Source organism: Oryzias melastigma, linkage group LG23 (assembly GCF_002922805.2).
Source record: "Oryzias melastigma strain HK-1 linkage group LG23, ASM292280v2, whole genome shotgun sequence".
Classification (NCBI taxonomy): Eukaryota; Metazoa; Chordata; class Actinopteri; order Beloniformes; family Adrianichthyidae; genus Oryzias; species Oryzias melastigma.
In genome coordinates this window covers 17750086-17763169 of record NC_050534.1, presented here as the reverse complement: position 1 = coordinate 17763169, position 13084 = coordinate 17750086, and the positions used below count along the sequence as shown (strand labels likewise).

General features: G+C 35.0%; 2 protein-coding genes and 1 long non-coding RNA gene across 3 annotated transcripts in view; 2 read left to right on the top strand and 1 right to left on the bottom strand.

Moving 5' to 3' along the window:
- myf6 (myogenic factor 6) overlaps window positions 1-1913 on the top strand; it is a 5819-nt gene extending 3906 nt beyond the window's left edge. Inside the window, exon 3 of the mRNA XM_024289019.2 lies at window positions 1381-1913. Coding sequence (XP_024144787.1) covers window positions 1381-1490 — 110 coding nt within the window. The 3' untranslated portion in view covers window positions 1491-1913. The remainder of the gene's footprint in view (window positions 1-1380) is intronic.
- A 1019-nt stretch (window positions 1914-2932) lies between these two features.
- The window catches only part of LOC118598056, a 15492-nt gene continuing 5340 nt past the window's right edge, over window positions 2933-13084 (bottom strand). Inside the window, exon 2 of the long non-coding RNA XR_004947137.1 lies at window positions 2933-5085. This is a non-coding gene — a long non-coding RNA (uncharacterized LOC118598056). The remainder of the gene's footprint in view (window positions 5086-13084) is intronic.
- Window positions 8092-10892, top strand: myf5 (myogenic factor 5). Its single transcript, XM_024288254.2, has 3 exons — window positions 8092-8544; window positions 8979-9051; window positions 10541-10892. Exons 1-3 carry the CDS (start codon window positions 8092-8094, stop codon window positions 10735-10737), a joined length of 723 nt encoding a protein of 240 aa, XP_024144022.1. The 3' UTR covers window positions 10738-10892.

The window sequence follows — 13084 nt, the reverse complement described above, 5'->3', positions numbered from 1 at the left end:
AGCTGTTCAAAATATTTGGTCGGTTGAGAATTATGCAGTTTATGCATAGTTTATATGAAATTATTTTGTACATCTTATGTAGTTGTGCGTGATTTATACAAGATGCGTTCCAAATATGTATTCAAATGTCTAACAGACTTTTCCTGCATGCACCACCAATGTATATCTTTTATATCAGGTATACGGTGCACATAAAATTACATAATTGATAATCAAATGACTATTAAATTTCATATAAACAGCGCAAATGGCGTACATGCACGATCCGTGCATCGTGTGAGAAGTATAAAAAATTGGCCAATCTTTCACCCGCTCCAGCGGTCTATACCAAGTTCTTGCTATCCCAGCCACGTCCGGCGCCGTCACCGGGTCACAGGAGGGGCCTTGAACTCTATGTGCATCGTGGGAATCCTACCACGAGTTTAAGATGTGCGCTTAGATATTTTCTATCAAGTTCATTAGTATCCTAACTAAGACATGAGACAATATGGAGATAGTTAGTGTTCGCAACATTTACAGTACATTTACATGATGAATTTAACCCCTTAATGCCTGATTTATTTCCAGCTATGAAAAAAATAGCTTATTTTTTTATTTTAAGTAGATGCTACATTTAGGCAATTTTAGAGAAGTTCTTACAAAAATGTTCAGATAATTGACATTGTAAACATTGTTCTGCTTCTTCTAGAGGGCGTTTCACTCTGACCACTAGGTGGCGATCTCGCTATAGCATTACACCTTATTCCAGAAGAAAAAAAAAGATATTTTGGACCACAAATAGTGACTTTAAAAAATATTTCCTTAAAAGAGTTTGTAAAATTCATGTCTGTGAGTTTATAAAAATGTTCATTTAGTCAGTAATGTATGTTTAGGCCGTTTGAGTGTTAGCATTAGCCATTCAATGGGAAATTCCATTTAATGTTAGCATCAAGCTAGTGGACTTTAGCTTTATGTGCTAAATCGACCTATATTTTTATGAATCGATTATTGATCTGTTAAGCTTAATTCGATTCAAATGGATTCATCGATTTTATCAACCCAGCCCTAATTTTTTGCTAATTTCTTGTTTTATTATGATGTATGGATCTGATTTAAGGAAAAAAAACATAAAACGTTGATTTGTGAGGAGGTGGAAGTCCTCTTTGTTTCATTATGGACTGGATTTCTTCTTCATGCTTATATTTTTCCAAGCAAATGCTGCTTTTGAGAAACACCCCCTATAGGTCAACTGTTGTAACTGCATGTAGTTTCTAGGCACTCTCAACGGTGCAGTGTGAGAGCAAACTAAGGCAAAACTAAACTTGACTAAACTTCAAACTGAACTTTTATCCTTTTAATGTGCAGTAAATGTTGTCCAACCAACCATGTCTTTCCCCTCAGGAACCAGCGAGTCGTCCGCATCCTCCAGCCTCCTGCGTCTGTCCTCCATCGTGGACAGCATCACAAACGGCGAGAAAATCCACTTCCCAGCTGGAGGCTCAGAAAACTGACGGCCTTAGAAATAATTCTCTTTTTTTCTAATCTGTACATATTTTTTGCTAAAATCTATTTATATGATGTTTTGAAGCCAGAAGAATCTTGAAGGAACTCGTCGTGTGTTTGTACATATGGCTGACCAACAGAATAAAGAATGTGATTTTGATTTTACGCTTTTTGAATGATGTCACTTATTTTTCTACTGTTTCAAAGGTGATAAAATCAAAATGTGAAGCTCTTTGTTTGAGGTCTGACTCATAAGTAACTCGAGTCTCCTCCGTGCGACTCCTCCCCTCCTGCCCCGATCACATGTTGGGGATGGAAAGTTGCAGGCTTGGTGTTAAGCCCAGTGGGATATTGGAGTTATTTGAGCCATTAAACCTCGATTCTTGCTGCTTGTGCTTTCATGGCATGACGTAAGACGATGTAGATACCAGGAGAATCCAGAGTTTGTGTTGACTTTAGTTGTTGCTTGTTGTCGTCACAAAGACCCGTTTGCTCTTACAGATACATATATAGCATCAGAAATAAACAATAAATCTACAAAAACTCTTTTACTTTGAAAAAAATCCTCCAAAATGCTCTAAATGAGCGGTCAAAGAATCAGGAATGCTCTTCAAATCTATTTAAAGGGACTTTTCTGTTCGCAGCAGCTGTGAAGCTTTTAAGTTTACAGCCTTTTTTATAGTTTGATTCCCTTTGGTCTAATTATAGCCTCGTTTTTGTAGTCAGACCTGTGAAGCTTTTCTGTCACCCGACTCACTGAAGTTAACGTCTTCGCTTCACAAGAACACTTCTGTTTCGTTTATTTTATTTGGTAATGTTTTATAATTTTAGTTTAAATTTATTTTTTCTACGAAAACACAACCTTTTAAAGAAATATCTCTGCAGTCACTGAAGAATGTAAATGATTGTCAAACACAAAAATCCAACAAGTTTTTGGCTTTCCCTTTTTTCTGATTAGATTTTAAGGTTTTTATTTTTTAGTAAAAATGTAATAATCCTAACAAAATAAAATGACTACTGTACTTTCTTTAAAAAATATTTTTCTTATTTTAGTTTATGTGAAAGAGAAACAATCAAGAAATTTTAGCTTCTCTTGTTTAAAAATATTTTTCCTTTTTCATATTTTTGCTTTTATTTTTTTTTACTACTTTTTGATGTTTTTCTTTTTTATTTATAAATATTTTAGTTGTTAGTTACATTTTTTGTGTGTTTTTACCTTAAAAGATAAAATAACTTTTACATTTTTAAAAATTTTTGTAATGATTTTGTTTGTGTTTTGCTCATTTTGCATTGATTTTTAAAATGTTGTCTCCTGTGGGCTTCCGTACTCTTCCACTTAAGCTTCATGCTGTATATTTTAAAGGTTACTCAATGAAACAGAAACAAGTGAAATATCTAAATGACCATTGTCAAACAAAACAATCAGGAAGTTTTTGCTTCAATATTTTGCTTTTTTTCCTATTTTTGTTTTTTAGGTTTTTGTCTTTCTGAGTTTTAAAGTTTTTATTTTTCTTATAAAAGACGAAGTTGTTCTTTGAAAAAAAAGGTCCCTGTATTTATTATCTATACAAAATTGATTCACTAGGAAAACTTTTTATTTGTCTTTAAAATATTTTTTAATGAGTAAGTTTTTGTTTTGAGGTTTTTTATTTTTGCATTTTTTTTCTAAAATATTGTCTCCTCCTTGCCTCCATATTGTTCCACCAAAGGTCCATGCTTTACATTTTTAAGGTTACACAATTAAACAGAAACAAGCAAAAAACCTAAACATTTGTATAACAAAACAATAGAAAAGTTTTGGCTAGTTTAAATGCTTTTTTGCATTTCTTATTTTTGCTAATTTATTTATTTTCATTTCTTTGCTAAAGAATATTCGGTTGTTAGGCAAAAACACTTCCTGCAACAAAATAGAAGTACCGTAATAATCTTTTTGATTTTTAAAATATATTTTCTCATGTTTTGTGTCTTGAGGCTTGTGTTTTTTTATTTTATTGATCTTAAAAATATTGTCTCCTAAGGACCTCCATATAGTTCCACTTTAAAGGTTACACAGTGGAACAGAGTTCACACTTTTCACTAAGTGATCTATCAAACAAAACAAAATGTTTTTGCTTCCCTTATTTATTTTAATGTTTTCACTATATTGCTGTATTAGTTTTTTTTATTTTTGAGATACAGGATTTTTGTTTAACATTTTTCAACATTTTTTAAATAAAAAATGAATTCTGTTTTTATCGTCTACACCAAAAATAGTAGTTAAACATACTTTTTATATGATTTCTCATTATTCAGCTTGTCTTTTGAATTTTTTTGCATTGATTTTAAAATATTGTCTCCTGTGGGGTTCCGTATATTCACCTAAACTTAATTTTTTACATGTTGAGAGTAAAAATACACACTTCTAATTCAGCATAGATTTTAAAAGCTGCATATGCACATATATTTTGATCTGAAACTACAGTTTAGATGATATTTTTCTACAAATGAAATCAAACTTTATTTTTATAGCACTTTTTATACAGAATATAACACAAAGTTCCTTACACGTAAATAAAACAATCTGAAAAACGAACAATAAAAATGTAAGACACCATAAAAAATACACAAAAGGAGCCACTTTGGGGAGTATTTTAAGTTTGCTTTGTTTTCTTCTGCATTAAAAGCCTGAAACTTCCGGAAAAGTTGCATTTTTTCCCCCTGAAGATCCAATTTCTGGAAAGCAGACAGAAACCTGAGAGCTCCCAGCATTAATACGGCGTTAATGCTCGCTCAGCCTCATTTTTTTTTAGTTTCTGCAGAGATTTTGTCTTAAAAGACTTTAAATCTCACAACCTGCAGTGTGAATTGTGTTTTGTGTGAGTCCAGCTGTTTAGAGCCTCCAAAAAGTAAAGCTGATGAAAGCAGGACTTTTTTCCTTGAGGGTCCTGACATTAGGAGAGGGGCTCAGCAGAGCTGGCAGTCCGGCTCTCTCTGCTCACTGCCAAACAAATGCTGTTGCCACTCAAAATGTTTCATTTTTTCTACTTTTTGTCTCTTTTTCATCTGTAAAACTAGAAGTAGTGAAAACTGTTTTTTTGGTTTTCACACCATTTTCTTCCCATGACTCTTTATTTTGGCACTAAACGTGTGTTTTTGGATCAAACCAGACATGAGCCGTTTGGAAGAAAAAGGTGAGGGAGGCGCACATAAAAGATCACCTCCTGCCCTTCACTTAACTCTGTCTTTGACCCTTGAGAACAACAGAAAAGCAACCTCTGAGAGTTCCCATGAGACCCGGGTTCGGACGGATCACATGTCCAGGCATGCGCGCGCGCGCGCTCCCTCCGAAGCTCCATGCGTGCGCCCAGCCTCATCCACTTATCCCCGGTTCCGTGCCAGCTTTTTTTCTCATTGTTGACGCTGTTTGTCAGCCTTTGATCCCGCGCAGGCGCGTCGATGTCTTCTTCAGCTGTGCGCAAAGCCGAACTCCTCCTGGCCGCAGTTAAAGGCTGCGCCTGTTTTCTTAGGTGCGCGCGGCGCAAACGCTTTTGGCACATTGTGAGAAACATCCGCATTGTATCCATGTGAGCTGTCAGCGACGGGATCACCTGGAACGGGACGAATCTGCAGAACAAGGTTCACAGAAGAAGTTCTAATCTGGATCATGAACGCGGTTTAAAAGGAAAAAGAAATTATTTTAGTTTATTCTGTCACTTAAACCCAAGTTCCATGTATTTCACTTTGCAAAATAAGTCTATTTAAGTGTACTACATGTGTATTTACTCTATACTTAGTCTAGAACCTCTTAAACCAAAGTTACATGTATTTCCCTCACCAAAAAATACAAGTATATTTACTTTATACTTAGTGTAGACACTTTAAGTCAACTTACTTGTATTTCCCTCAACATACTGTAGCCTGAATGTACTACAAATGTACTTAGTCTAAAGACAAACCTAACTCACACACATTTCCCTTAGCATAAAGTAGTTTAAGTGTACTATATGTTTACTTAACCTAGAGACACTAAAACCTGTATTTCTTTTAGGAAAAAGTTTTTCTTGAAGTGTACAAGTACACTTAGTCTATACGTAGTCTAGAGACACTTAAAACAAGCTACATCCATTTTCCTTTGAAAAAAAGCTGTCTTAGTGTACTACAAATATATGTATACTTAGTCTAGAGACACTTAAACCACATGTATTTCCCTTAACATAAAGTAGTTTGAGTGTACTATAACTATACTCAGTATATAATTAGTTTGGAGACACTTAAACTTGAATTACACTTATTTCTCTCAGCAGAAAGTAAATTATTTAAGTGTACCACACAAATACTTAGTCTGTACTTAGTCTAAAGATACTTAAACCCAAGTTACATATATTCCCCTTGGCACAAAGTGTTTTATTTAAATGTACTACAAGTGTACTTACTCGATTCTTAGAGAGACTTGAGCCCGAGTTACATGTATTTCCCTCAGCAAAAAGTAGTCTGAGTGTACTACAAATGTACTTATACTTAGTGTAAAGATACTTACACACATTTCCCTTAACATAAAGTAGTTTAAGTGTACTAGAAGTGTACTTAGTCCAGAGACACTAAACCAAAGTTACTTGCATTTTCCTTTATAAAAGTAGTCTATTTAAATATACTACAAATATACTTTAATTTGTCTAGAGATACTTAAATCCAAGTTACATATATATTTTCCTTTGCGTAAACTTAGTCTGTACTTAGTCTTAAAACACTGACCCAAATTATATGCATTTTCCTCATCAAAAAGTAGTCTGAGTGTACTACAGATGTACTTATACTTGGTCTAGAGACACTTATACTAAACGTTTATATTTCCCTTACTAAAAAGTACTTTAAGTGTACTACAAGTATCCTGACTGTATGCTGAGATTAGAGATCCTTAAACCTAATTTAGATGTATTTTTCCAGTAAAAAGTTGTTTATTTAAGTGTACTACAACTATAAAGTATTTAATCAATACATAAAGTGAGGCAGTATATACTTGAAGTTTACTTTGTTTAGTGTCCAATTTAGTCCGGTCTGAAGAAGTTTTCAGTTAGTATCAAATCAAACTCACATTGCTTCAAATTAAGAACATAATTACGTTTTAAAAACGCAGAACAAGACACTGTGAATGGGAAAAAAAACACTTTTCCAGACTACACCTACATGGTACAGTATATTTACTATACCTGAACTCAAATATATTTAGTCTATACCAAAATACTTGAAGTTTTCTTTGTATTTACTACCTATACATTGTAAACTTAAAATGTTTACATTTAAATATTCAGTTAGTTTACTTTCTACACCAAAAGTACTTGGTCTTTAGTAGACGTGATATACTGAGTTCTACTTTCTACAATATACTTAACATGTACTCTTCTTTTACTAAAAGTTGTTACTGCTAATATACTACAGTGTTTTATGTGGAAGTGGGAGCATACTCTAGGACTCTTTTGCTCTAATTATGACATTTATTTTTAGGTTTTCTTAGTTTTTACTTCAAAAAATGATTTTTTGGGGGTGAGAAAGAGGAATTAGAATAAGTAGAATACCTGAAATTATTAAGTATATGTGAGTACTAGTGTAGAAAGCATTCTAGATCATGTAGTGTATATGAAAATATGTCAACAAATACTTTTTCAAACTAAATTGGTACAATATATAGATAGTATATCAAATATAATCTCCTGCTTCACTTTTAGCATATACTTTAAGTATACTTGTACACTTTTACTTTTAACTCAGGATAGCAACAGAAAAAACTGACAAAATAAAAGAGATTGTCAGTTTTTGATTAAAAAAATGCATGAATAAAAATAAATATTGCATCTTTTAAAAGCTAAAATATGAGAAACCTTAATGTTCCTGTGAGTATTTAGTACTGCGTACTAGTATCGGTATGTGTGACGCGTTCATGAATGAATGTGGTGTGAATGCAGCACAATACAAGAAGTGTGTTCATAAATTCCTCCAAACGGATCATTTTAAAGGTTAAGAAACAACTAAAGAGTTTATTTATGTGTAAACAAATGTTTGTGGATCTAATGTTTGCAGGAGCTTCAGCTGCAGCCTCCTGACCATCTGTGTCCCGGCAATAACCTTTAATGGTTTAAATTTGGTCCTTTGGCGGCGGTGTCATTTGTGTTTGGGAGCCCGGCCGAACGATGGCGTTTGGGTGTTTGGAGGGGGCGTTTGCCGCCGTTCTGTGAGTTCTTGGGGCTTGAAATGTTACACCTTTCCCTGCAGCTGGGCTGCATCTGCAACGCTGTTGCCGTGAAAAATACAAGACCGCGTGTTCCTCCGGAGCGGTCCGAATCCTTTCGTCTTCTGACCGGAGGAAGAGGAGGCTTCGGTGTTTTTGCTGCAAACAGACGACAGGGATGAGTAGGAAAACACCAGTGAGTGCAGATGTGGGAAACTCGGCAGGGTACTGGGGGGTGAGAGGCAGGGAGGGAGCTGAACTAACCCCAGGCTGGGCCAATGGGCCATGGTAATTAGATCTGACCAATGTGGGCCCTGGGCTTTGGCCCGGGGACATATAAGGGGGGCTCGGGGCAACAGACCCCTCATATCACTCAGAGGTCTCCTCTCTTTCACCTCCTGTGAGCCATGGATGTTTTCTCCCCATCCCAGGCCTTCTACGACCGAGCGTGCGCCTTGTCCCCCGACGACCTGGAGTTCGGGTCCGGCATGGAGCTGGCCGGATCCGAGGAGGACGAGCACGTCCGGGTCCCCGGAGCCCCCCACCAGCCGGGACACTGCCTCCAGTGGGCCTGCAAGGCCTGCAAGCGCAAGTCCAGCTTCGTGGACCGCCGGCGGGCGGCCACCATGCGGGAGCGCCGGCGCCTCAAGAAGGTCAACCACGCCTTCGAGGCGCTGAGGCGCTGCACCTCGGCCAACCCGAGCCAGCGCCTCCCCAAGGTGGAGATCCTGCGCAACGCCATCCAGTACATCGAGAGCCTGCAGGAGCTCCTGCGCGAGCAGGTGGAGAACTTCTACGGCCTCCCCGGAGAGAGCGGCTCCGAGCCCGGAAGCCCGCTGTCCAGCTGCTCCGACGGCATGGTAAGACCACGGAAACCCGAACACCGCGCTGGGTCGGTTCATTAGTGTGATCGGACAACAACGCTCCACATTCTGACACTTCAGCCTCAATAAAACCAAAGAAAATCCGTCTGGCGGGGGGGAAACGTCCCACATTCCATCCGGACTGAATGTTCGTCCAGGATTTTCTGCAGATTTACTCGCAGAAAGTGTCATCTTGCTCAAACTGGTGTTGCTTCCACTGACACAATCGATTCGCCACAGTCGGAGCCGGGCATGGAAGAGTGCGGGGAGGGGGGGTGCGGTTTGACTTTAGGGTGAAATGAAGAACTTTGGAATTCAGGATTTATAAGCCTGTCCAGATTATTACAACTTTTGTGTTGCATCTTTATTTTTTAGGTGTTTTTCTTTCTTTAAAGTTCAAGGACAGTTCTTGATTTCTCGTGTCCTTCCAGGCTGGAAGCAGCAGTCCGGTGTGGCAACAGCTGAACGCAAACTACAGCAGCAGCTATTCTTATGCCAAGAACGGTAAGACAGATGCTTTAACTCGGGAGGGTTTGATCTGGTTTGATTCTGTTCTATTCTATTTGACTCGACTCGACTTGATTCGATTCAATTTCAAATGGTTTGATTTCATGTATTTTGATTCCATAAGATTCCATTTGATTCGACTCGACTTGATTTGATTCGATTTGAAATGGTTTGATTTAACGTATGCTGATTTGATTTAACTTGATTTGATTCAATTTGATTTGATTCCATAACATCCCATTAGATTCAACTCGACTTGACTCGATTCAATTCAATTTGAAATAGTTTGATTTATTTTATTTTGATTTGATTTGATTCAATTTGATTTGATTCGATTTGATTCCATAACGTCCCATTCGATTTGACTTGACTCGACTTGATTCGATTCAATTTGAAATGGTTTGATTTAATTTATTTTGATTTAATACTATTAGATTTGATTTGATTTCTTAAGATTCCATTCGACTCAAATCGACTTGATTCAGTTCCATTCGATTTGATTTGAAAATGTTCAATGTCATTGAATTTGATTTGATTAGATTCCATTCTGTTTTTATTTTCAATAATTTCATTTAATTGAATTTGATTTGATTTGATTAGCTTTGAAATGGTTGGATTTAATTCAGTTTGATTTGATTCCACTCCATTCGATTAGACTCGACACGACAAGACTGGATTTGTTTCGGTTTGATTTAATTCAATTTAATTTGATTTATTTTGAATTAGTTCAAGTAATCAGGTAATAATACATAAAAATAGGCCTACATTACATAATCAATCCACATCCAGAAACATGTCCGACATTGGATAACTAGACGCCAAAAAGTAGATCTCTTGAATGGGATGATGAGGAAGCGAACTTATATAATCCCATCTCGGCTTGACCCAACTACATGAATTATCAACATCCGGTTCAGGACTTATGATCAAATATTTATACCCTTCAATCTTAGATTCAGGTTACTAAGAATCCTTAAGTGACATTTAATAATATGGCTATGCAAGTAGATATAACACTAATTAAACTAGATCAAAGCATATGCAGATGATACGACCCGAGGGCTGAATCCGACCCCCAGATGGTTTAATCCAGGCCAGTCGAGAAGAGAAAAAAATATAAGGAAGTTAAAAAAAAAATCAAGATTCCAGCCCTTTCCTGTGGAGAGTTATCGTTATTTTAAAAAATGGCGGCAATGCGGAATTCCGCCACTAGGAGGAGCAAAGGCAAAGAAATAACAAAGTTTTTTAATGTACCATAGCTTGTCAACTGTTAGGACAATCAATGTAATTCCAGTAGATTCTGAAGCAAAGAAAAACGGCGCTAGCGCCGTTTTTCTTTGCTTCAGAATCTACTGGAATTACGTTGATCATGCTAATGGTTGAAAAGTTACAAGAACGCTAACACGTTAGCGTCACCAGTGACGTCTCAGGCGTTAAAGGGTTAAGTGAAAATCATGACTGACTTTTTCTTTTTTTTAAATTCCAGACAATTTGGACGGAAAGACACCCGGCGCCTCCAGCCTGGAGTGCCTGTCCAGCATCGTGGACCGCCTGTCCTCCGTGGAGTCCGGCTGCGGACCGGCCGCCCTGAGGGACGCCGCCACCTTCTCCCCCGGCAGCTCCGACTCTCAGCCCTGCACGCCGGAGAACTCCGGGTCCAGACCCGTCTACCACGTCCTGTGAGGGACGACCTTCTGCGACGACCTTCCATAAATGCACAAGAACTGTAAATATGTAAAATACGTCCCATTTATGCTGTTGTACTCACGGAAACATATTTAATGTAACAGGACATTATTCTGAAATGTCATATTTAAGCCGTTTTGTAGCTCTTTACATGTGATCATTAAAATTTTTTTTAATATAAAACTCAGTTTGTTGTTTTAATCTTCGGCTCGAAAATACTAAATGGCTGCAGCTAACAGGGTGGAGAACTCACATGATGTCCAACTAAAGAAATGGTTGGATATTAGGATTTCTCTGTTTTTCTATTTTTTCACCTTCACTGCACAAATGTTCTCAAAAACAGCTAAAAATGTAGAATATAAGATTTTTTTTCTTCTGTTATCAGTAAAAAAAATACCAGTAGAATTTATTTTGAAATTAGCTCCCAAATTTTGGTATATTGTTCTTTCCATAGATAATATTATGTTTTAAAATGGGTTAAAATAAAGGATATTATATCTTTAACTCTTAGTATTTCAGGTACTTTTTGAGTTTTCTTTACTACTCTGCAATTTGCTGTAAATTTTTACTTTAAAACACTGTTTTGAGCCATTCCTTGGTAGGAAAATCCCAAATTATTATTTTTTAAATATTTTTTTTAATAATAATGCACAATAATCATACAATTGAGCTGAAAGAGTACAAAAATTCAACTCCAAAGAGTAAATTTTATCCTCCTTTTCCAGCAAAAATTACAAGAAAATTCAATTTTTTATGTTTATAGTCAAAAGAATTGAAATATGTATTTAAAAAACATTATATTAAAAAATAATTATACAATAAAACTGAAACAGTACAAAAAAAGTCAATTACAAGTAGTAAATTAAGTCATTTTTAGTGTAAAAATTACAAAAACGTACAAATTTTTATGGAAAATAACAAAAGTAAAAAAAATTAAAAATGTCTTAAAAAGCAGGTGGAAAAAAATGTATATTAAAAAGTAAATACACAATAAACCAGAGACATTATTAAAAAAAGTCAATCACGTTTAAGTTTTGTCATTTTTACTGCAAAAATTACAAACATTTAGTAATTTTTTTGTTAAATAACAAAAGTAAAAAAATGGAAATACGTTTTAAAAAACATTATAATGTACAATAATCACACAGTTGACCTGAAAGAGTACAAAAAAATTAATTCCACGGAGTAAATTTAGTCATTGTTTGCTACAAATATTACAAAAAATTACTAAATTTTATGTTAAATAACAAGAGTTAAAAAAAATTAAATACATATTTAAAAAAAAGTGGAAAAAAATATAATGTACCATAATTACACAATAAACCTGAAACAATACAAAAAAATCTGTTCCAGGTAGTAAATTTAGTCATTGTTTGCCACAAAAATGACTAAAATGTACTTTTTTTATGTGTTTAATAACAAAAGTTAAAAAGAAAAAAAATTAAAGAATGTATTTAAAGAACTGGTTAAAAAAAACATTATAATGTACAGTAATTACATAGTAAACCTGAAACAGTACAAAAAATAAATTTTTAGTAGTACACTTAGTCATTTTTTACTGCAAAAATTATAGAATTTTACAACAACCTGTAAAAAGTGGAAAATTGAATCGAATAACTAAAGTTCTGTAATTATTTACATTTAAAAATTTTAGTTTTCATCAAATAAATGTTTTTTTAATTGTTTACTCAAGTAAAAATTTTAATTTTGATAAAAAATAATATTTTTAAATGTATAAAAATACAGAACTTTTGTTAATTGATCCAATGCTTCAAGTTTTACAGTGAAAAGATCAAAAGTGGACAAAAAAACACATATTACTATATAAATGCAAAAACAGAGCAAAGACAAAGTCAAAAAAATTAAAGAACAGGTAAACCTCTTTATTTAGATGTATTACAACAATTATGTGTCATAACTCTTATTATGTTCGTTTCAAGCCAAAACATTTTAGCGCTTAAAGTCATTTTTTAAACCTTCAGGTTCAATTTTGAATGAAAACTTTTTGCTTTGAAGAGTTTGTAATTTTATTGCATATTAATGCACATTTGTCTGTCTAAATAAATTGAAAAAAGAAAATTAATAGATATAAATATGATAAAATGTAAAAAAAAACTTACTTCAAGGGAGTCCTCCTTCATTGTAAACAGTCGATGTGATTGATTCACGCACTGCTAAGTAGCTTTAGTTACACACTTTCCCCAATATAAGTGCTACACATTTGAAGATAAAATAATTATTATGGGAGTCAAACGAAACGATCCAGTTTCTTACCTTTTACCTTTAGTAAAGCCAAATTAGCAAAAGCTAGCTCATTGCCTAATTACTAGCTGAACTCCAAATT